At 43.4% G+C, this 24,295-nt stretch overlaps 1 protein-coding gene across 1 annotated transcript in view; it reads right to left on the bottom strand.

Annotated features, from left to right (window-relative positions):
* Window positions 1-763: 763 nt before the first annotated feature.
* LOC133561976 (DENN domain-containing protein 3-like) overlaps window positions 764-24,295 on the bottom strand; it is a 59,869-nt gene continuing 36,337 nt past the window's right edge. Inside the window, 11 exon segments of the mRNA XM_061915734.1 lie at window positions 764-1,284; window positions 1,342-1,479; window positions 1,553-1,671; window positions 1,748-1,884; window positions 6,229-6,287; window positions 6,289-6,390; window positions 14,843-14,982; window positions 15,606-15,713; window positions 18,516-18,645; window positions 18,720-18,890; window positions 18,963-19,222. Of these exon segments, the coding sequence (XP_061771718.1) occupies window positions 1,066-1,284; window positions 1,342-1,479; window positions 1,553-1,671; window positions 1,748-1,884; window positions 6,229-6,287; window positions 6,289-6,390; window positions 14,843-14,982; window positions 15,606-15,713; window positions 18,516-18,645; window positions 18,720-18,890; window positions 18,963-19,222 (1,583 nt within the window). The 3' untranslated portion in view covers window positions 764-1,065.

Genomic DNA, 24,295 nt, shown 5'->3' with positions numbered 1-24,295 from the left:
TAAAACAAAGCTTTAATCTTTTTTTGCCCCCATCTTCTTTCTACATGTGTGATCTTTAAGGTTCATGGAAACCATTTTTATTTTTTTAACTTATACAGTGAAATAATTTAGCATTGTTAGTTTATGTATAAATACTTTAATACATTAGCTACCAGCTTTAAGGCCTTTTTGTGTCAAATTATGATAGTTTATGTATGTTGTAAATAAATAACTATTCTGAACTAAAGAATGCTGTTTTTTTAACTATAAATGTAAAAACACTTTGGCAAAACATAATAAAAGTGAGTGAACAATATTTTGACCAAGACAATTTTATCGTAGAAAAGTGCACATTTCTGAGGCAATTATTGAACTAAAAATGTTTCTGGTATAAAAGTGAAGTTAATTCTATTTATATAGCGCTTTTCTCTAGTGACTCAAAGCGCTTTACATAGTGAAAAGCATTCATCTTTTTCTTTTCTCCGATCTTTCCGTTAGTGTGATATTCAAGGTTCATGGAAACCATATTAAATTCTGTTTTTAACTTATAAAGTGTAATAATTTAGCATTGTTAGCTTATGTATACATACTTTCATACATTAGCTACCAGCTTTAAGGCTTTTTTGTGTCAAATGATATTTTAGGTATAATGTTGTAAATAAATTGTGACGATTTGCTGGCATTGTGGCGTGGTTTGCGTTGTCCCGTGGGTGCAGCGAAGATGGACACAGCGTAAAGGTAGGAATAATAATTTATTATACAATAAAACAAACTATAAACAAAGGCACTTGCACAAAGGCACTGGACAAAACAAAGAGAAATTGCTAGTATGTAAACTAGGGGCATAAACTGAACAGGAACAGCGTGGAAGCTAACAAGTAACAAAAGTAGTCTTTACCACGATGCAGGACGAGCGACGTCAACTGTCGCGTTGGAGCAAACAAGAGTCCAAGAACGAATGTCAAACAAAGGCGGGCATATATAGGGCATATATAACATATTTTTTATATATGTGTGATCTTCAAGGTTCATAGAAACCCTATTTAAACAAATCAACTCCATCCCCTGCCTTCTCCTTTCTGTCTTCTATTCTACTTTCCAGACGGCGATCTTCCCGTCACGTCGCGCAGAGCCGCTGAGCACGTAGCGATTTTCGGCGGAGCAGAGCGTCTGGATGCTGTCGGAATGTGCCTGCAGCTCCTTGGACACCGTGTGACTCTGTGGGTCCACCACCACCAGCTGACCCCTCAGCTGGGAACTACACTGACCCCCAACGCCGCTTCTTCCACGGCAGCCTACCCAGATCTGAGGAGGACGGTCACGGTGAGGCGATTACATCCATTTGTGTCGTAGACAGCTCACCTGGTCCTTGACTCGGATCATGCAGGTGATCCCTGAGCAGCCTGTCAGGGAAATCTTCTCCAGAGAAGGCTCGTGGCCGTCTGTGTGCCACAAATAGAGATCACCTGAGTCGGCCAAGCCTGTCCAGAGCTGACCTTGCTGCAACACACACACAAAGTCCAATTACAGTCTCAGAACAAAAAGAACGTCCACATGAATGTAAGGAAGTCACCTCTGGGATGACAATAAAGCTGCTGAAGTGACTTGATGAATTTCTTAGGTGTTCAGGCAGCAACAACCTTCTTTGCGGTGTCCCGCTTTTTCTCAGCTCCACTATGCTGTCACCACAGCCTGCAAGAAAACACCACGGTGAGCACTTAGGTCCCAGAGGAAGAGTTTAGGTGGAATGTGTGAAGCGTGCACTTACAGCACCACAGTGCATCGCCGTGAATGCGAATGGAGGAGAGATGCTCACAGCTGAGCTGAAACTGTCGCTTAACTTTTAGGCTGGACGAGTCCCACTGTAGAATTGTTCCGTCGCGGCTGCACGAGTACGTCTGCAGACTGGAGAGAACGGAAGTGTGCTGTGCTGTAATAATTACAGGTGAAACTCACAACATTTTAATATGGTGCAAAAGTTCATTTAAGTCAGCAATTGTACTTCAAATGTGAAATTAATATGTGATATAAATGCGTTACATGCAAAGTGAAATATGTTAAGCCTTTATTTCGTATAATAGAATAGAATTGAAAGTACTTTATTAATCCCTGGGGGAAATTCAGCACAATAGACAATAATAATAATAAATAACATAATGTATATCATATACTGTATTATACATACAGTATATAATATATGAATAATATAAATATATTCTGCATATATTTTACATTTAAGTACAGTCAAGAAGGAACATATACATTATACAGTCTGAGGGCGGTCGGTATGAAGGACCTCCTGTGTCGTTCCGTGTTGTTAATTCAGATGATCATGGCCTACAGTTTTAAAAAATCCCACGTTTTCTGAAAATTTTCAATTTGAGAGTTTCATAAACTGTAAGCCTTGATCTTCAGCAACTTAGACTTAGACTTGAGACAAACTTTAAAGATCCACAGGGGGAATTGTTCCACACAGTATCTGAGTTATAAAGTATGGAAAGGGTAAGGATGGAAAAGATAATGCAGGTATAAAGTAGACTAAAAATGTACCATTGTAGCAATATAAAATGTAACATATATGTAATATTTACATATTATATACACAGTATATAGTATATACTGATATCCATCCATCCATTTCTACCCCTTATTCCCTTTGGGGTCGCTGGTGCCTATCTCAGCTACATTTGGGCGGAAGGCGGGGTACATCTTGGACAAGTCGCCACCTCATCGCAGGGCCAACACAGATAGACAGACAACATTCACACTCACATTCACACACTAGGGCCAATTTAGTGTTGCCAATCAACCTATCCCCAGGTGCATGTCTTTGGAAGTGGGAGGAAGCCGGAGTACCCGGAAGGGGGAACCCACGCAGTCACGGGGAGAACATACAAACTCCACACAGAAAGATCCCGAGCCCGGGATTGAACCCAGAATTACTCAGGACCTTTGTATTGTGAGGCAGACGCACTAACCCCTGTTGCACCGTGCTGCACATGATATCCATCCATATTGTATTATATTATATTTTTATATAATATATACAATATATAACAAATCCCAATTACCATGTACAATATTACAGTATATGTAACAGCTGCAGCAAAAAAAAAAGGGCAGCATAAGTATATACATATAGAGCATTAAATGGAGAGTAGGTCAGATATCATCTAATTCTGTATGACGAGTGATTATACAGCTGGATGGAGTGTGAAATGAAGGAGTGAAATGAAATATTAAAAGAAGACTTTAAATATTTTGAGTTGTATGTTAAGAGCATATGTTATATTAGTATCACCTTGTGAATCAAATTGCTGGAATAAACAAACATTTGCACAATATTCAAATTTTTGGAGTTTCACCTGTTTAAGACCATCAGGAAAGTACTAAATAACAATATTTAGTACAATATAGGCAGGTTTAAGTAAACTTTGTTTATTTGGCGTATAGTGACAGTGAAGTCCATTTGGTGTGCTTGTACAAATCCCGTATCCATATGAGTTGGGAAATTGTGTTAAATATAAATACAAATGGAATACTATGATTTGCAAATCATTTTCAAACCATATTTAGTTGAATATGTTACCAAGACAACATATTTGATGTTCAAACTGATAAACATTTTTTTTTTTTTTTTGCAAATAATCATTAACTTTAGAATTTGATGCCAGCAACACGTGACAAAGAAGTTGGGAAAGGTGGCAATAAATACTGATAAGGTTGAGAAATGCTCATCAAACACTTATTTGGAACATCCCACAGGTGTGCAGGCTAACTGGGAACAGGTGGGTGCCATGATTGGGTATAAAAGCAGCTTCCATGAAATGCTAAGTAATTCACAAACAAGGATGGGGCGAGGGTCACCAATTTGTAATCCATTTGTCGAACAGTTTTAGAACAACATTTCTCAACGAGCTATTGCAAGGAATTTAGGGATTTTACGATCTACGGTCCGTAAAACCATCAAAAGGTTCATAGAATCTGGAGAAATCACTGCATGTAAGCGATGATATTACGGACCTTTGATCCCTCAGGCGGTACTGCATCAAAAACCGACATCAGTGTGTAAATGATATCACCACATGGGCTCAGGAACACTTCAGCAAACCACTGTCAGTAACTACAGTTGGTTGCTACATCTGTAAGTTCAAGTTAAAACTCTCCTATGCAAAGCCAAACCCATTCATCAACAACACCAAGGAACGCCGCTGGCTTCGCTTGGCCCGAGCTCACCTAAGATGGACTGATGCAAAGTGGAAAAGTGTTCTGTGGTCTGACGAGTCCACATTTCAAATTATATTTGGAAACTGTGGACGTGGTGTCCTCCGGAACAAAGGAAAATAACCTTCCGGATTGTTATAGGCGCAAAGTTCAAAAGCCAGCATCTGTGATGGTATGGGGGTGTATTAGTGCCCAAGGCATGGGTAACTTACACATCTGTGAAGGCACCATTAATGCTGAATGGTCCATACAGGTTTTGGAGCAACATATGTTGTCATCCAAGCAACGTTATCATGGACGCCCCTGCTTATTTCAGCAAAACAATGCCAAGCCACAAGTTACAACAGCGTGGTTTCGTAGTAAAAGAGTGCGGATACTTTCCTGGCCCGCCTGCAGTCCAGACCTGTCTTCCATCGAGAATGTGTGGCGCATTATGAAGCGTAAAATACGACAGCGGAGACCCTGGACTGTTGAACGACTAAAGCTCTACATAAAACAAGAATGAGAAATAATTCCACTTTCAAAGCTTCAAAAATTAGTTTTGTCAGTTCCCAAACGTTTATCGAGTGTTGTTAAAAGAAAAGGTGATGTAACACAGTGGTGAACATGCCCTTTTCTCAACTACTTTGGCACATGTTGCAGCCATGAAATTCCAAGTTAATTATTATTTGCAAAAAAAAAATAAAGTTTATGAGTTTGAACATCAAATATCTTGTCTTTGTAGTGCATTCAACTGAATATGGGTTGAAAAGGATTTGCAAATCATTGTATTCCATTTATATTCATATCTAACACAATTTCTCAACTCATATGGAAACGGGGTTTGTACTCATTTGATGGAGTTTTCATGATTTTGATAGAACATTTTTAAATACAGTATGTTAAAAGTTTGTCAGCGTACAAAAATAATACTAACAAAAATATATTAATAAAGTACAATCATTACAAAACCCAATTTGGCATACTTTATTGCTCATAGTTACACTTTAACAGTGCTTTGAAAAAAGCTCTTGAAAATGCATCCGTTTTTCAATTTCTACTGTTTTATCTTAAATACAGAAATAAAACACAAGTAATTGTATCTATTTAAATAGAATACCTAAACATTTTACTGTTTACAAATTGAAAATGGAGCAAGTTGAATCTGTAAAAGTATGTATCTGTACCGTATTTTCCAAACTGTAGAGTGCAACCGGTATATAAGCCGCACCCACTATATTTTATACACCGCACCCACTATATTTTATCAGAAAAACATGTTTTTTCATATATTAGCGACACCGGACTATAAACCGCAGATACTGTATATACAAAACTCAAAACCAGTGAAATTAGCACATTGTGTAATTCGTAAATAAAAACAGAATACAATGATTTGCAAATCTTTTTCAACTTATATTCATTTGAATAAACTGCAAAGTCAAGATACTTAACATTCGAACTGGTAAACTTTGTTACGTTTTGCAATTATTAGCTCATTTGGAATTTGATGCCTGGAATATGTTTAAAAAAATCTGGCACAAGTGGCAAAAAAAACTGAGAAAGTTGAGGAATGCTCATCAAACACTTATTTGTAACGTCCCACAGGTGAACAGGCTAATTGGGAACAGGTGGGTGCCATGATTGGGTATAAAAGCAGCTTCCATGAAATGCTCAGTCATTCACAAACAAGGATGGGGCGAGGGTCACCACTTTGTGAACAAATGCGTGAGCAAATTGTCAAAAAGTTTAAGAACAACATTTCTCAACCAGCTATTGCAAGGAATTTAGGGATTTCACCATCTACGGTCCGTAATATCAAACGGTTTACAGAAATCACTGCACGTAAGTAATGATATTTCGGACTCTCAAAATAAAAGCACAATTGAATTGGACTACATTGACATCTGAAGGACTTTTAGAGGATACGCCTTTCAAAATAAAAGCACAACTTAATTGGACTACATTGACATTGGAAGGACTTGTATTCACACAAAGTGTTCCAAATGACATGAACTTGAACTCGTTTTTGAGTAAGACTCTAACCTGTTTTGTTGATCTCCGGCGTCCAGCGTGAGTCCCGTCACCTCATATCTGTGCTCGGTCCAGTTGCTTGTTGCAGGTAAGGCTGTGAGTGTCTATGATGTAGATGACAGAGTCCCGGGAGCCAATCCACACCTGTTCATGGACTAATCCCAGCATGCAGTTCTGTTGAGACAGTTTATTACAAGAGATAGATGTAAGCACAAGTTACCACTTGCAGGGCATTACTTCCTGACGCACCTCCGACAGTGCCATGTGGTGCTGGCTGCAGGGTCGTCAGCCGGGAGCCACCCTTCATGGATGTTTCGCTCCTTTAATCCCGGAACATCTCTGGGTGGTGGAGCAGCAACAGAGATGTCTCCCTGCTGCCCCCTGCAGCCAGCTGAAAGATCTATACTGTACCCACATTCTAACCCCGGTGTTATTGCTGTTGTGCATATGGAAAAAGTCCCACGGGACTATGCGTGGCAGGGATGTCCATCTCCCTGAGTCAATCGTGGGACTGACCGCATACCATAACATGGGTCTCAGGGTGCTGCTATTCCATCACCCTGAGACCCATGTTTCTTCCCCCTGTCTACGCGCCCTGCTTTCCCCAAGCCTTGTTGTTTCTTCTGAACCACAACCAGAAGTTCCCTTGTTCTGCCTCCTCTGCCAGAGCTTTGAGGGCCTTCTTTAAATTGGAGCCTTTGATACCAAGGGACTTTAGGAGCCGCTGGGTGGACGCTCCAGTGTAGCCTCTACAGCCAACATCTACTGGATAGGTGAAGGGCCTCCATCCTGCATGTGCGCACTCGCTTGCCAGCTCTGAATATTTGTCCCTCTTTCTTTCAAAGGCAGCCTCCATTCCCTCTTCCCATGATACTGTTAGTTCTACCATGAAGACAGTTTTAGTAGAGGTGGACCACAGGACAATATGTGGGCATAACGAGGTTGTTGTAATTTATTGAGGGAACTTCAACTAACGATCTAGATCAGCCCTCATTTTCCACTCGCCGCCAGCTGACAGGAGGGACTGGATGCTCTTGCTGCTGCTGTGAGGCTGGCCACCTTGCTTGACAAACTTAATCGACCACTGAGCTGTTCCCGGACTGGCCCCATTTGGTTCCACTCTGCGTGCCTCCAGGATTTCAGCTAGCTTCCGCAGAACGCGGCCGTGCCGCCATCCTGCGACAAAGCTACCGAGCAGCCAGAAAGAATGTGATGCAAGCTTGGGTTCTGGAAGTCACAGAGCTGGCAGATCACCTTTGCCCCGTACCACACATGCAAGTTCCGGTGACTGGGGAGGGTAGCGTACGTGGCCCTGATGAGGAAACTTAGCCTCGCCTGGGGCATCTTCCACATCTCGGCCCACGTAACAACTCTGTTGACAACGGCCTCCCAATTGGTCCATCTCCCTTGCTGCTGTTGGCCCACAGCCTTGATCATGTAGCTCTCCTCTTCCATCTTGACCACTTCTGAGATCCCCAGATCTTTTCTTTCCTTCCTTGAGGCTTTGGACCACATCCTGGATGCTATTCCCCATCCGAAGCTGGCTCTGCCAAACTGTATCCGTCCTACCATCTCCTGGTGTTTCAGTCGGACGATGGCCTGGTCTACTCTCTGTGTAGCATTCCACTTATGCCCTGTACAGACTTGGGTCTTGGTATTACGGACAGAAGGATCATGTGAGTCTCTGAGCTCGAACACGAGCCTCACCTTCTCCTGTTTGTAGCCCAAGCTGATGGATTTCAGTGGCAGCTTCAGAATGTTTCTTCCAAACAGTGCCGTGTTGAAAAGACATCTGGGAAGGCCCAGCCATTTGCGAATGTAGTTATTGGCTTTGAGTCCATCTTGAGGACTGTTGTGGAGGTGATGTCACACAACTTCAAGGGCCACATCAGGCGATTGTATAAGGTGAACTGGTGACACCAGACCTTGAATTTCCCTGGAAGATAGCTTTGATCAATTTTGTTCAGGCCATCCTTCAGCTGAGAAGTGACAGAGGCAGCCATGTGCTGATCAGACATGTCAGCAGTGTAAAGCCTTCCGAGGCTCCGCACAAGTTGGTCGACCACGCGTGGGATTAATTCACCATCCACTGAGAATGAGATGTCATTCCTGGCTCCTTTCCGGATGGAAAGGCTGCGGGACTTGGCAGGTTTTGTTTTCATCCGTGCCCACGCTAGTAGCTCCCCGAGTCTTTTCAGGAGTCTGGAGGTACATGCAGCCGTCTGGAGGAGGGTGGTAACATCATCCATGTAGCTCCGCAGCGCCGGGAGTCGCTGGCCTGACTCAGATCTCACTCCTCGGACCACCTGTCTTCCACCAATAAGGATGATCTCGAAGGCTGTTGTGAATAGTGTTGTAGAGATAGAGCAACCCATTGCTACTCCCTTCTCTAACTGGTGCCAACCAGTTGAGATCTCCTGAGTAGTATAGCAGACTTTGAAGTTGTTAAAGTAGTTTACTACCAGGCTTTGGATGCATGATGGAATGTGGAAAAAGTTGAGTGCAACGCTGATGAGTTGATGTGGAACCGATCCATAGGCATTTGCCAGATCCAACCAAACGACACGCAGGTCCGCTTTGTTGCGCTTGGCTGACTGGATTTGCTCCCAGATCATGGCCAAGTGCTCCACGCAGCGGGGGAAGCCTGGAACGCCTGCCTTCTGACAACTGGTGTTGATGTTCAAACCCCGTTTCCATATGAGTTGGGAAATTGTGTTGGATGTAAATATAAATGGAATACAATGATTTGCAAATCCTTTTCAACCTATATTCAATTGAATGCATTACAAACACAAGATATTTGATGTTCAAACTCATAAACTTTATTTATTTTTTTTTGCAAATAATAATTAACTCTGAGCTGCCACCTTACCGTGGTAGAGGAGTTTGCGTGTCCCAATGATCCTAGGAGCTATGTTGTCCGGGGGCTTTAAGCCCCCTGGTAGGGTCTCCCAAGGCAAACTGGTCCTAGGTGAGGGACCAGACAAAGAGCAGCTCGAAAACCTCTATGAAAAGTAAAAACAAAGGACCCAGATTTCCCTCGCCCGGACGCGGGTCACCGGGGCCCCCCTCTGGAGCCAGGCCCGGAGGTGGGGCACGATGGCGAGCGCCTGGTTGCCGGGCCTGTACCCATGGGGCCCGGCCGGGCACAGCCCGAAGAGGCAATGTGGGTCCCCCCTCCAATGGGCTCACCACCCATAGCAGGGGCCATAGAGGTCGGGTGCAATGTGAGCTGGGCGGAAGCCGAAGGCAGAGATCTTGGCGGTCCGATCCTCGGCTAAATAAGCTCGCTCTTGGGACGTGGAGCGTCACCTCACTGGGGGGAAAGAGCCTGAACTAGTGCGCGAAGTAGAGAAATTCCAGCTGGGCTCTGGAATCACTTCTCTTGAAAGGGGCTGGACTCTCTTTCACTCTGGCGTTGCCAGCAGTGAGAGGCGACGGGCTGGGGTGGCAATTCTCGTTGCCCCACGGCTCAAAGCCTGCACGTTGGAGTTCAACCCAGTGGACGAAAGGGTAGCCTCCCTCCGCCTTCGGGTGGGGGGACGGGTCCTGACTGTTGTTTGCGCTTAAGCACCAAACAACAGTTCAGAGTACCCACCCTTTTTGGGTACACTTGAGGGAGTACTGGAGAGTGCTCCCTCGGGTGAATCCCTTGTTCTGCTGGGGGACTTCAACACTCATGTTGGTAACGACAGTGAAACCTGGAGAGGCGTGATTGGGAAGAATGGCCACCCGGATCTGAACCCGAGTGGTGTTTTGTTATTGGACTTCTGTGCTCGTCACAGTTTGTCCATAACAAACACCATGTTCAAACATAAGGGTGTCCATATGTGCACTTGGCACCAGGACACCCTAGGCCGCAGTTCCATGATCGACTTTGTAGTTGTGTCATCGGATTTGCGGCCTCATGTTTTGGACACTCGGGTAAAGAGAGGGGCGGAGCTTTCTACCGATCACCACCTGGTGGTGAGTTGGCTGCGATGGTGGGGGAGGATGCCGGACAGACCTGGCAGGCCCAAACGCATTGTGAGGGTTTGCTGGGAACGTCTGGCAGAGTCTCCTGTCAGAGAAAGTTTCAATTCCCACCTCCGGAGGAACTTTGAACATGTCACGAGGGAGGTGCTGGACATTGAGTCCGAGTGGACCATGTTCCGCACCTCTATTGTCGAGGCGGCTGATCGGAGCTGTGGCTGCAAGGTAGTTGTTGCTTGTCGTGGCGGTAATCCTAGAACCCGGTGGTGGACACCAGCGGTGAGGGATGCCGTCAAGCTGAAGAAGGAGTCCTATTGGGTTCTTTTGGCTCATTGGACTCCAGAGGCAGTGGACAGGTACCGACAGGCCAAGCGGTGTGCAGCTTCAGCGGTCGCAGAGGCAAAAACTCGGACATGGGAAGAGTTTGGGGAAGCCATGGAAAATGACTTCGAAGCGATTCTGGACCACCATCCGCCGCCTCAGGAAGGGGAAGCAGTGCACTGTCAACACCGTGTATGGTGCGGATGGTGTTCTGCTGACCTCAACTGCAGATGTTGTGGATAGGTGGAAGGAATACTTCGAAGACCTCCTCAATCCCACCAACACGTCTTCCTATGAGGAAGCAGTGCCTGGGGAATCTGTGGTGGACTCTCCTATTTCTGGGGCTGAGGTTGCTGAGGTAGTTAAAAAGCTCCTCGGTGGCAAGGCCCCAGGGGTGGATGAGATCCGCCCGGAGTTCTTTGAGGCTCTGGATGCTGTGGGGCTGTCTTCGTTGACAAGACTCTACAGCATCGCGTGGACATCGGGGGCGGTACCTCTGGATTGTCAGACCGGGGTGGTGGTCCCTCTCTTTAAGAAGGGGGACCGGAGGGTGTGTTCAATCTATCGTGGGATCACACTCCTCAGCCTTCCCGGGAAGGTTTATTCATGTGTACTGGAGAGGAGGCTACGCCGGATAGTCGAACCTCGGATTCAGGAGGAGCAGTGTGGTTTTCGTCCTGGTCGTGGAACTGTGTACCAGCTCTATACTCTCGGCAGGGTTCTTGAGGGTGCATGGGAGTTTGCCCAATCAGTCTACATGTGCTTTGTGGACTTGGAGAAGGCATTCGACCGTGTCCCTCGGGAAGTCCTGTGGGGAGTGCTCAGAGAGTATGGGCTATCGGACTGTCTTATTGTGGCAGTCCGATCCCTGTACGATCAGTGTCAGAGCTTGGTCCGCATTGCTGGCAGTAAGTCGGACACGTTTCCATTGAGGGTTGGACTCCGCCAAGGCTGCCCTTTGTCGCCGATTCTGTTCATAACTTTTATGGACAGAATTTCTAGGCGCAGTCAAGGCATTGAGGGGTTCCGGTTTGGTGGCCGCGGGATTAGGTCTCTGCTTTTTGCAGACGATGTGGTCCTGTTGGCTTCATCTGGCCGGGATCTTCAGCTCTCACTGGATCGGTTCGCAGCCGAGTGTGAAGCGGCCGGAATGAGAATCAGCACCTCCAAATCCGAGCCCATGGTTCTCTCCCGGAAAAGGGTGGAGTGCCATCTCCGGGTTGGGGAGGAGACCCTGCCCCAAGTGGAGGAGTTCAAGTACCTAGGAGTCTTGTTCACGAGTGAGGGAAGAGTGGTTCGTGAGATCGACAGGCGGATCGGTGCGGCGTCTTCAGTAATGCGGACGTTGTACCGATCCGTTGTGGTGAAGAAGGAGCTGAGCCAGAAGGCAAAGCTCTCAATTTACTTGTCGATCTACGTTCCCATCCTCACCTATGGTCATGAGCTTTGGGTCATGACCGAAAGGATAAGATCACGGGTACAAGCGGCCGAAATGAGTTTCCTCCGCCGTGTGGCGGGGCTCTCCCTTAGAGATAGGGTGAGAAGCTCTGTCATCCGTGAGGAACTCAAAGTAAAGCCGCTGCTCCTCCACATCGAGAGGAGCCAGATGAAGTGGTTCGGGCATCTGGTCAGGATGCCACCCGAACGCCTCCCGAGGGAGGTGTTTAGGGCACGTCCAACCGGTAGGAGGCCACGGGGAAGACCCAGGACACGTTGGGAAGACTATGTCTCCCGGCTGGCCTGGGAACGCCTCGGGATCCCCCGGGAAGAGCTAGACGAAGTAGCTGGGGAGAGGGAAGTCTGGGCTTCCCTGCTTAGGCTGCTGCCCCCGCGACCCGACCTCGGATAAGCGGAAGAAGATGGATGGATGGATGGAATTAACTTAGAATTTCAGGGCTGCAACACGTGACAAAGTAGTTGGGAAAGGGCATGTTCACCACTGTGTTACATCACCTTTTCTTTTAACAACACTCAATAAACGTTTGGGAACTGAGGAAACTAATTGTTGAAGCTTTGGAAGTGGAATTCTTTCTCATTCTTGTTTTATGTAGAGCTTTAGTTGTTCAACAGTCCGGGGTGTCCGCTGTCGTATTTTACGCTTCATAATGCGCCACACATTTTCGATGGGATACAGGTCTGGACTGCAGGCGGGCCAGGAAAGTATCCACACTCTTTTACTACGAAACCATGCTGTTGTAACACGTGGCTTGGCATTGTCTTGCTGAAATAAGCAGGGGTGTCCATGATAACGTTGCTTGGATGACAACATATGTTGCTCCAAAACCTGTATGGACCCCTCAGCATTAATAGAGCCTTCACAGATGTGTAAGTTACCCATGCTTTGGGCACTAATACACCCCCATACCATCACAGATGCTGGCTTTTGAACTTTGCGCCCAAGACAATCCGGATGATTTTTTCCTCTTTGTTCTGGAGGACACCACGTCCACAGTTTTTCAAATATAATTTGAAATGTGGACTCGTCAGACCACAGAACACTTTTCCACTTTGCATCAGTCCATTTTAGATGAAGTCGGGCCCAGCGTATCCAGCGGCGTTCCTTGGTGTTGTTGATAAATGGGTTTGGCTTTGCATAGTAGAGTTTTAACTTGCACTTACAGATGAAGCAACCAACTGTAGTTACTGACAGTGGTTTTATGAAGTGTTCCTGAGCCCATGTGATGATATCCTTTACTGACTGATGTCGGTTTTTGATGCAGTACCACCTGAGGGATCAAAGGTCCGTAATATCATCGCTTACGTGCAGTGATTTCTCCAGATTCTTTGAACCTTTTGATGATTTTACGGACCGTAGATTGTAAAATCCCTAAATTCCTTGCAATAGCTTGTTGAGAAATCAACTTAATCAGTATTTATTGCCACCTTTCCCAACTTCTTTGTTACGTTTTGCTGGCATTACATTCTAAAATTAATGATTATTTGCAACAAAAAAAAATGTTAATCAGTTTGAACATCAAATATGTTGTCTTTGTAGCATATTCTACTGATTATGGGTTGAAAATGATTTGCAAATTATTGTATTTTGTTTATATTTACATCTAACACAATTTCCCAACTCATATGGAAACGGGGTTTGTAATTGTTTGCCAGAAGGTAGTTAGTCATCCGTTTTGCCACCACGGTGAAGAAAAGCTTCCCTTTCACATTCAGTAGGGCAATGCCTTTGAATTGGTCGATGTTACAGGAGTTGCTCTCCTTTGGGCTAAAGGTAGTTATTGCTCTGCTCTATGATGATGGTATGGACTGGGTTTTCCAGGCAACGGCCATCAGATTCCACAACAGCTTCAGGAGTCCGGGACAGTTTTTGAATACCTTCTAAGGTACCCCGTTCGGTCCGGGTGCTGAAGCAGTTCTTGCACGCTCAACCACTTGTTTAACCTCAGCCCATCCTGGCGTGGGGGGGTGTCGTCAAACTGCAAGGAAGGCTCAGGTGGGCGAGGTACGTGCCCCGGTGATCCGGGGGGAGGTCCTTTTGGCTATCACTGAGCTGGACTATGATGTGTTCCTCCAACTCCTGCTCACTGGTCTGGAGTGTCCCGTTCTTCTTTTTCTCTAGCAGGCTTCGAGCATACTTGAAGGGGTCCCGGAAGAAGCTTGCCCTTGCTTTCTCCTTGCGTCTTCTGCGTTTTCTGATCCTTTCAGCTTTCCTCAATTGTGTGAGTCTTGCTTTGATCTGGTCCCACAGGTTCTTCAGGCCTACTTTCTCCTGGTCATTGGCTTTCCTCCACTGCTTGCGCAAGAGGCGGCGTTCCTTTACGAGCTGGAGGATTTCCCTCTCCCGTGTCCCGCTCTGTTTGGGAACGATCTGCCTCTGTGGCATCAATCCGAATCACTCTTTCCCTTCTCCGTAGATGATGTCTCCCATAATGTTTAGTTTGGAAGTTACACTGCCTCTTAGTGCACTTTGGAGGGTGGTGCATAAGTTCAAATCAAATCTGCTCCAGGAGTCTTTGTCGTTGGCTTCACTTTGACTTTCCGGATACATTTCTCTGATGTTCCTCTTGTGGGTTCTCTACTTGGTGTTTCACTGTGCCGCGGGCTGCGCTGTTGTTGCTGCACCTCTTGCTGGGAAGGCTGGTCCTCCTCTCTCTCACCAGTTGCAATGGTGGGATCAATAGCATTGTGGTGCTCAACCTGGCTAAGATTCCTCCTTGTCTGATCTGCTTCTGCAGTGCAAGCTTGCATCTGGTTGTGGCCACTGACGCATTTTGCCTTTCCCTGGTGCATCTTTTCACGTAAAAGACATCTCCCGTGGTAACATAGAAGTAATAATAATGTTTCTTGGGAGACAGGACTGCACGAGCGCTCTCACCAGCTGTGACTCGCCGACCTGGATGGAATCCTGCAACATGGACCAGCTGGCGGCGTCGAATACGACAAGTCGGCCACCACTGAGGGCCACCCACAGCTTCGGATTCATCTCATCCTTGGAGTCATTGCATGTCAACTGACCTGTACAGGTAAAGGTCGCCTATTATGCAAAATACACAGTAAAATGTGTCTCTAGAGCTTGTTTATGTGAGCTGAATGTAAGGAAAATCATATAATTTTCCTCACTTGTTTGCCTTTACTTTAAAGAAAAGAGGTGCTTAAACACATACATACAGTATGAAGTTCCATATTTGTATAACGTCAACACGAAAAAAACATCCTTACTTATGGACATGATCTGACCCGCCACTAGCTAGATGAGCCCACTCTGTGTATACGGCCAGAACTTCAAATAAATTATTTTATTAAAAAAATAATAATTAAAAAACAGGCTTTGCTGCACATCTTTAAAAAAATATCTGGAGCGCTGCTAAATACCCTAAGTTTTATTTGAGTGTTTTTCTAAGCGACCCAGCTAACCTTGGATGATTTAGCTGTTGAAATGGGACTGTAATGTTAGCACTGTGGTAGGGTTGTACGGTATGCTGGTATTAGTATAGTACCGCGATACTAATGAATTTGAGTTTGTAGTTACTATTTTATAAATAATAAATTGTTACTCTTCAACGCTAGTCATCTCTCATTATTTAGACAGCGTTAAATAATCTGGAATAATATGGAATATTATGCATGCATACAAGTACCTGGAGTGTACAGCAACACATGAACTGTCTGTGGTTCTGCCAAGTCCAATGATGGGTTGATTTTGTGTTTTAAGGTCTCTGAGGTACTTTTAGGCACCATCATGGGCACTGCTCACAGGGAACAACATAAGAACATGACTGAAGGATCCTTTCATCATATGACAACACCCCAACAAAAACACAGACAAACAGAAAAGTTCTCATCAAAGTTGTTGATTTGAACGACTATTGTGTTCCTCTGACCCATTGGAAAATTTGCAAATAGTAAAGCTTTGCTTGTCCGAAGAACTCAAAAAATAGAACAATCCTTTCACATAACATTAACATACTATATAAAATAAAAACAATACCTGTCAAAAATACGGAGACACTTTCACATTGAAAATTATGCAAAAGGGATTCTTAAACTTTACAGTGGCACGGTAAGATAAAGCCAACAATTATGAAGTGCATTAAGGTCTGCATGCTTGCCGATTAATAAAACAATGAAACAATCAAAATTAGCTTGCGATCCATTTTGAGGCTTCGTCCATGAACGCGGAGAGTTACAAAAAAACCTATTTGGGTTTAAAACGATCTCCATCCACAGAAGTGTAGTTTCAAAACTGTCTAAGTCTACACACAAACACATGCTGTCATGCACATTTTGTCCAATCAGAAGCATGAAAAAAGCAGAAATAGCTGACCTGTTGGCGTTACACCTCCAATTATGTTTATTTTGACGTACAATGATATGGGCATCATCTTTAAAACCAGCCTGCACGTACACGGAGCCCTGGGAACTGGTAAACGTTATCATTTGCAAATATTAGCTAATTTGAAATTTGATGCCTACAACATGTTTTAAAAAAGCTGGCACAAGTGGCAAGAAAGACTGAGAAAGTTGAGGAATGCTCACCAAACACTTATTTGGAACATCCCACAGGTGAACAGGCTAATTGGGAACAGGTGGGTGCCATGATTGGGTATAAAAGCAGTTCCCATGAAATGCTCAATCATTCACAAACAAAGATGGGACGAGGGTCAACACTTTGTAAACAAATGCGTGAGAAAATTGTCCAACAGTTTAAGAAAAACAATTCTCGACAAGCTTTTGCAAGAAACTTAGGGATTTCACCATTTACAGTCCGTAATATCATCAAAAGCTTCAGAAAATGTGGAGAAATCTCTGCACGTAAGCAGCAAGGTCAAAAACCAACATTGATTGCCCATGACCTTCTATCACTCTGGCGGTAGAGCATCAAAAACCAACATCAGTATGTAAAGAATATCATCACATGGGCTCAGGAACACTTCATAAAACCACTGTCAGTAACTACAGTTCATCGCTACATCTGTATGTGCAAGGTAAAACTCTACTACGGAAGGCGAAAGCCATTTATCAACAACACCCAGAAACGCCGCCGGCTTTGCTGGGCCCAAGCTTATCTATAATGGACTGATTTTTGGAAAATGTGGACGTGTCGTGTTCTCAGGACCAAAGAGAAAAAGAACCACTCAGACTGTTATAGGCACAAAGTGCAAAAGCCAGCATCTGTGTTGGTGCCCAAGGCATGCGTAACTTACACATCTGTTTGCACCATTAATACTGAAATGTACATAAAGGTTTTGGAGCAACATATGTTGTCATCCAAGCAACGTTATCATGGAAGTTGCTGCTTATTTCAGCAAGACAATGCCAAGCCACATTCTGCACGTGTTACCACCGAGTGTCTTTGTAGTAAAAGAGTGCGGGTGCTAGACTTGCCTGCCTGTAGTCCAGACCTGTCTTTTATTGAAAATGTGTGGCGCATTATGAAGCGTGAACAACCTAAGCTGTACATCAAGCAAGAATGAGAAATAATTCCACCTGAAAAGCTCAAAAAATTGGTCTCCTCAGTTCCCAAACGTTTACTGAGTGTTGTTAAAAGCAAAGGCCATGTAACACAGTGGTAAAAATGCCCCTGTGCCAACTTTTTTGCAATGTGTTGCTGCCATTAAATTCAAAGTTAATGATTATTTGCAAAAAAAAATAAGTTTTTCAGTTCGAACATTAATCTTGTCTTTGCAGTGTATTCAATTGAATATAGGTTGAAAAGGATTTGCAAATCATTGTATTCTGTTTTTATTTACGATTTAAACAACGTGCCAACTCCACTGGTTTTGGGTTTTCTACAAATGTGCTCAAGAGTGAGCGCTGCTAAGGTGGTGTGGTTTTACCGGTCTTAATGGGGACGATTGCCTTTCATTATCTACGGACCACATTGGTCTGACTTTGGTCCGTTTTTAAAAAATCCCCAAAACTGCTTTACCGTGGAGGAAACTTTTCCCGTTTTATCCACAATTTCTTCGCTCTCTGCAGCACTCACTTTTACTTTGTCTTCTCACTCCATGCAAAGACAACCGCGAGACAACAAAATGGCGCAACCAAACTTATAGTTGATACTGTTGCCTGTTTGGCTGTTAGCTTGTCACTCCCACTGAGCAGCGATCACTTAATGTGCTCCTCGGTTACCACAGAGCGAGTGCCTTTGTTAATGCAAACAACCTTGCTTCGCAACTTCTGTTTTTTTCCGATAGAGAAAAAAAAAATCCAATGTTTGATTATTTTTAATTGAAATCGATTTATGTCTGTTACAATATATAACGGTATTGCTTTATCGCCTTGCCCTACAAACAACACCCAAAAAGATGATTGAAGAATTCCTGCCTGGAATATGTCTGCCCTGAATCTATCTATAGTCCTAACTTTCATGATATGTTTTGTTTATGTGTAGTTTTTGGCCATGCGATAAACAAGACGGTAAACAAAAAACGGAGCAAATTTGAAGTTTAGTGAAAATCTTAGTAAAAAAATAAGGTGGGTGTATGAAAACTGGGGCACCACTCTATTTGGAATAATAGTAATTAAGGAAAGAACTCATGCGTCACCTTCATGTTTGATTTTGTCAAAATAGGCAAGCTTTGAGGCAGCACAGATGGACCTTTGGGTCTGCAGACAGCCCACCACAGCATCCATCAGCAGCACATTGGTCAGAGCCTGAGTCATGTATTGAGGGTCCTGAAAATTACAATTCTTTTAATTGTCTTAACACTGTAAAAAAAAATCATGCTGGGTTTAATTGTGAGCCTTACCTTGTGTTGATCGGCCATTTTGCGTCCGGCCCACATCTCTTTGACCACAAGGTCCCAAAGTTCTGTTTCTGTCTTCAGGTTGGCCTCGAACGCCTCAAGCCTGCCTGAAGTTTTGATACGGAGAGAAGGAATTCGAACCAGGAGAAAAGGAGCAGAAGCGATCTTCACTTCCTGCATAGAAACAAGACAGTTAGCTGACACACATTTTAAAGAAGAAAGTAGCTTGTTGAGCAAAATGTCTACCTGCAGCTCTCTAAACATTGTGATCTCCAAGAAGCCCGGCTGCCCCTCAGGAAGAAAGAAGAGACGCTTTTGGGTCATGCCGATTTTACCCACGCCGTGAGAGGTCTTGACACAGGACGACAACTTGTAGACGCACTCGCTGTGATCCAGGTGGTCGATGACCTCGGTGGGGAGGTTGACATCTTGAGCCTCGGTCTCTGTTTCCTTCCAGAAGGTGTAGAAACTCTTGAAGAGCTCTGGGTTCACTTGTTTGGACTTGCCTGTTTGTGTAAGGAGATGTATAAATTCAAACACTAAGTTTTTAGTTTTTTTTGTATTACACAAACACTTTTCCACCAATTTCTTTGAACTCATTCAATTTTGTACTGTTGTAGTCCACTTTTATCGGGGTATGTAGTGTCGTGATGATTTAAGTAATGAATTGTTTAGCCCTGATGGAGGTCTGCACCTTACTGAGTGCATTCTACAAACCCCGTTTCCATATGAGTTGGGAAATTGTGTTAGATGTAAATATAAACGGAATACAATGATTTGCAAATCATTTTCAACCCATATTCAGTTGAATATGCTACAAAGACAACATATTTGATGTTCAAACTAATAAACATTTTTTTTTTTGCAAACAATCATTAACTTTAGAATCTGATGCCAGCAACACATGACAAAGAAATTGGGAGAGGTGGCAATAAATACTGATAAAGTTGAGTAATGCTCATCAAACACTTATTTGGAACATCCCACAGGTGTGCAGGCTAATTGGGAACAGTTGAGTGCCATGATTGGGTATAAAAGCAGCTTCCATGAAATGCTAAGTAATTCATAAACAAGGATGGGGCGAGGGTCACCACTTTGTAAGCAAATTGTCGAACAGTTTTAGAACAACATTTCTCAACAAGTTATTGCAAGGAATTTAGGGATTTTACCATCTACGGTCCATAAAATCATCAAAAGGTTCAGAGAATCTGGAAAAATCACTGCACATAAGCGATGATATTACGGACATTTGTTCCCTTCAGGCGGTACTGTATCAAAAACTGACATCAGTGTGTAAAAGATATCACCACATGGGCTCAGGAACACTTCAGAAAACCACTGTCAATAACTACAGTTGGTTGCTACATCTGTAAGTGCAAGTTAAAACTACTATGCAAAGCAAAACCCATTTATCAACAACACCCAGAAATGCCACCGGCTTTGCTGGGCCCGAGCTCATCTAAGATGGACTGATGCAAAGTCGAAAAGTGTTCTGTGTTCTGACGAGTCCACATTTAAAATTATATTTGGAAACTGTGGACGTGGTGTCCTCCGGAACAAAGAGGAAAATAACCATCCGGATTTTTTTGGGTGCAAAGTTCAAAAGCTAGCATCTGTGATGGTATGTGGGTGTAATAGTGCCCACGGCATGGGTAACTTACACATCTGTGAAGGCACCATTAGGTGGGTGCCATGATTGGGTATAAAAGCAGCTTCCATGAAATGCTAAGTAATTCACAAACAAGGATGGGGCGAGGGTCAACACGTTGTAAGCAAATTGTCGAACAGTTTTAGAACAACATTTCTCAACAAGCTATTGCAAGGAATTTAGGGATTTTACCATCTACGGTCCATAAAATCATCAAAAGGTTCAGAGAATCTGGAAAAATCACTGCACGTAAGCCATGATATTACGGACATTTGATCCCTTCAGGCGGTACTGTATCAAAAACCGACATCAGTGTGTAAAGGATATCACCACATGGGCTCAGGAACACTTCAGAAAACCACTGTCAGTAACTACAGTTGGTTGCTACATCTGTAAGTGCAAGTTAAAACTACTATGCAAGGCAAAACCCATTTATCAACAACACCCAGAAATGCCACCGGCTTCGCTGGGCCCGAGCTCATCTAAGATGGACTGATGCAATGTCAAAAAGTGTTCTGTGTTCACATTTAAAATTATATTTGGAAACTGTGGACGTGGTGTCCTCCGGAACAAAGAGGAAAATAACCATCCGGATTGTTTTGGGTGCAAAGTTCAAAAGCCAGCATCTGTGATGGTATGGGGGTGTAATAGTGCCCACGGCATGGGTAACTTACACATCTGTGAAGGCCCCATTAATGCTGAATGGTCCATATAGGTTTTGGAGCAACATCTGTTGTCATCCAATCAACGTTATCATGGACACCCCTGTTTATTTCAGCAAAACAATGCCAAGCCACGTGTTACAACAGCGTGGCTTCGTAGTAAAAGAGTGTGGGTACATTCCTGGCCCGCCTGCAGTCCAGACCTGTCTCCCATTGAAAATGTGTGGCGCATTAAGAAGCGTAAAATACTGTTGAACGATTGAAGCTCTACAGTAAACAAGAATGGTAAAGAATTCCACTTTTAAAGATTCAACAATTAGTTTCCTCAGTTCCCAAATGTTTATTGAGTGTTGTTAAAAGAAAAGGTGATGTAACACAGTGGTGAACATGCCCTTTCCCAACTACTTTGGCACGTGTTGCAGCCATGAAAGTTAATTATTATTTGCAAAAAAAAATAAAGTTTATGAGTTTGAACATCACATATCTTGTCTTTGTAGTGCATTCAATTGAATATGGGTTGAAAAGGTTTTGCAAATTATTGTATTCCGTTTATATTTACATCTAACTAAATTTCTTAACTCATATGGAAACGGGGTTTGTAGTTTGTGCAGAACAATATACGTCAACCAAGCGTCCTTTGAAGCGAGAACCTTGCATACACATACACATACGAAGATTCCTCTTTTTTAAGACACAATCATGGAAAAAAAGCTTTTATAAAACGGATGGAATACAAATCATATTTTGTTCCTTTTTTGACAGTTTGATTACCTAAAATTAGCATCACAACTCATCCTTTGTTGTCTGCTAGGTTGGTAGCAACACTATAAAAACTTATTTTCCTGGTGTGTGTATCTGTGTCTCGCCTGCATCCTTTTAGATTGCTGATATGTGTGAGTGACAGGAAGAAAAGCTTGCTCGCTTGCAAGGTCTTTTTGTAACACCTGTTGGTTTGCGTGTATAAATACCTATACTCCTAATACCAGACGGTAAGTGTAGCTTTGATCAAGTACAACTTCCTTTCGTACTCCGAGACTGTCTATCCCACAGGGTGGTGTTTGTCATAGACTACCTCCACTGTTTGTGCTTGGAAATCATTAATCAGTCCTGACTTCAAACGTGTGGGATCCACTTGAGACAAGCAACACTAAAAACCTTGTTGTCAAGTTTGAGACCAATGCTCGTTAAGAAGTGGAATGCCATCCCATAGCAGTGTGACCAACATGTGGCAGCGGTGTCAGTCTGCTGAATATCCTGTTTGTTCAAATTAGATGTCAATCATCCAATCTACAACATAACACCAAAGTAGAGTCAATAGCAAATATACTGTAAAGATTTAAGAAATGTTACTTTTAACGGGTGAATCAATTTTTTCAACAGTATAACATTTATGAAGATATAAGCAACAGTTGTTTTTGCAAGAAATCTATAAAAACAGCTTTCAAAACATGCAAGAAGTGCCGGTCATATTAAATGTTGACAAACACAAACCATAATAATGGTTGCTAGTTTTGCAACACGCTATGGCCGCTCCGTTCCGTTTTGAATCAATTACATGATAACGTTTTCTGCTGCTATATTAAGCTTCTTTCATGTGAGGCTATATGTATACACATTATTATGGACATTGCAGTATGACGACGTCATCTAAAATATATATCATGTCATAATACTGAGATTTAATCGATCTGATTTGTGTTGAAGGCTCGTGACACACTGTAAGAAAGCTGCCGTAACTTCAGTCATGTAAATTACTTTAGCATTAATGAGTCTTTATGATGATTGGCTGAATATGTCATGGTGGACTTGAAATACAATTTCAATTTATGTGTGGAATAAGGCTGAATATGCTATGAAAATAGCAACCTCAGCAAGTGTATGCCTCACCACTGACCAAACTTAGCAAAGATAAGATTTTCTATAGCAGGACTTTGTGTGAGTGTGAATGTTGTCTGTCTATCTGTGTTGGCCCTGCGATGAGGGGGCGGCTTGTCCAGGGTGTTCGCCGCCTTCCGCCCGAATGCAGCTGAGATAGGCTCCAGCACCTCCCGCAACCCCAAAAGGGACAAGCGGTAGAAAATGGATGGATGGATTGTTTTCTTGTACTTTTTGCACGGGCAACTCAAAATGATGTGCACATAACTTTTATGTTTTTATATTGCAAAAAGGCTAAAAAAAAAAGATCTGCTCCACTTTAAAGGGGGTCGATGATGAAATTAGTTTTTTCTGACACCGTATAAATGTTACAAAGTTGGATTCTCGTGCCAAAGCGTCAAATAATAAGGTTTGTGCATTTTGGATGGTTTTGCAGTCTGGATTTGTCGTGACCTCACTGCGAGGTGGATGTTCTTATTTACACATTGAAGTAAAGCCAAAGAGGGGAGACACTGTGCCCCCTCTGCTTTAGGCTGCGAGGAACCACAAAACAAGGTAAGATAAATTATTATTTATTTATTATTTTTATCTAATCGTGGCATGCGCATAATCACATCGACATGCAGTGGCATAAACGTTGCTAAAAGCAGCTTTTTTAGGCTGCTCTGAATCAGTCTGCAAGTGTATTGTGTGTTGTAAAAAAATATGATACTTTTAGATAGAGCGGGGCATGGTTTCATTTGCAATCCGAGAACCTACTCAGTGGCCTAGTGTTTAGAGTGTCCGCCCTGAGATCGGTAGGTTGTGAGTTCAGATCCCAGCCGAGTCATACCAAAGACTATAAAAATGGGACCCATTACCTCCCTGCTTGGAACTCAGCATTAAGGGTTGGAATTGGGGGTTAAATCACCATAAATGATTCCCGGGTGCGGCACCGCTGCTGCCCACTGCTCTCCTCACCTCCCAGGGGTTGATCAAGGGTGATGGGTCAAATGCAGAGAATAATTTCGCCACATCTAGTGTGTGTGTGACAATCATTGGTACTTTAACTTTACTTTAACTTTAACACCTCCACAATCAAACATTTTGCAGACACACTCAAAAAACAGGTTATAAAAGTGACTGCGTGAGCGAAACTTACACAACATTTACACAAAGCATATCCAATACATATTATCTGAACCAAAATGAAGTGTTTTAAATGTAGATTAGCATCACTATAGGTCCCATTTAAGACAAAAGTTTGTTTCATAATGATTAATATAAACTGTCAAGCTTTTTCTCTCTAGTGCCTTTTTGCTCTGCTTTCCTTTTTTTATTTTGTTTGTTCAGTTTATTTTCATTACTACAATGTGTTGCGTTTCAACAAACAATAAGCTGCATGCAGGAAAAGG

The sequence above is a fragment of the Nerophis ophidion genome, linkage group LG11 (genome assembly GCF_033978795.1).
Source record: "Nerophis ophidion isolate RoL-2023_Sa linkage group LG11, RoL_Noph_v1.0, whole genome shotgun sequence".
Taxonomy (NCBI): domain Eukaryota; kingdom Metazoa; phylum Chordata; class Actinopteri; order Syngnathiformes; family Syngnathidae; genus Nerophis; species Nerophis ophidion.
This window is presented reverse-complemented; position numbering and strand designations above follow the sequence as displayed.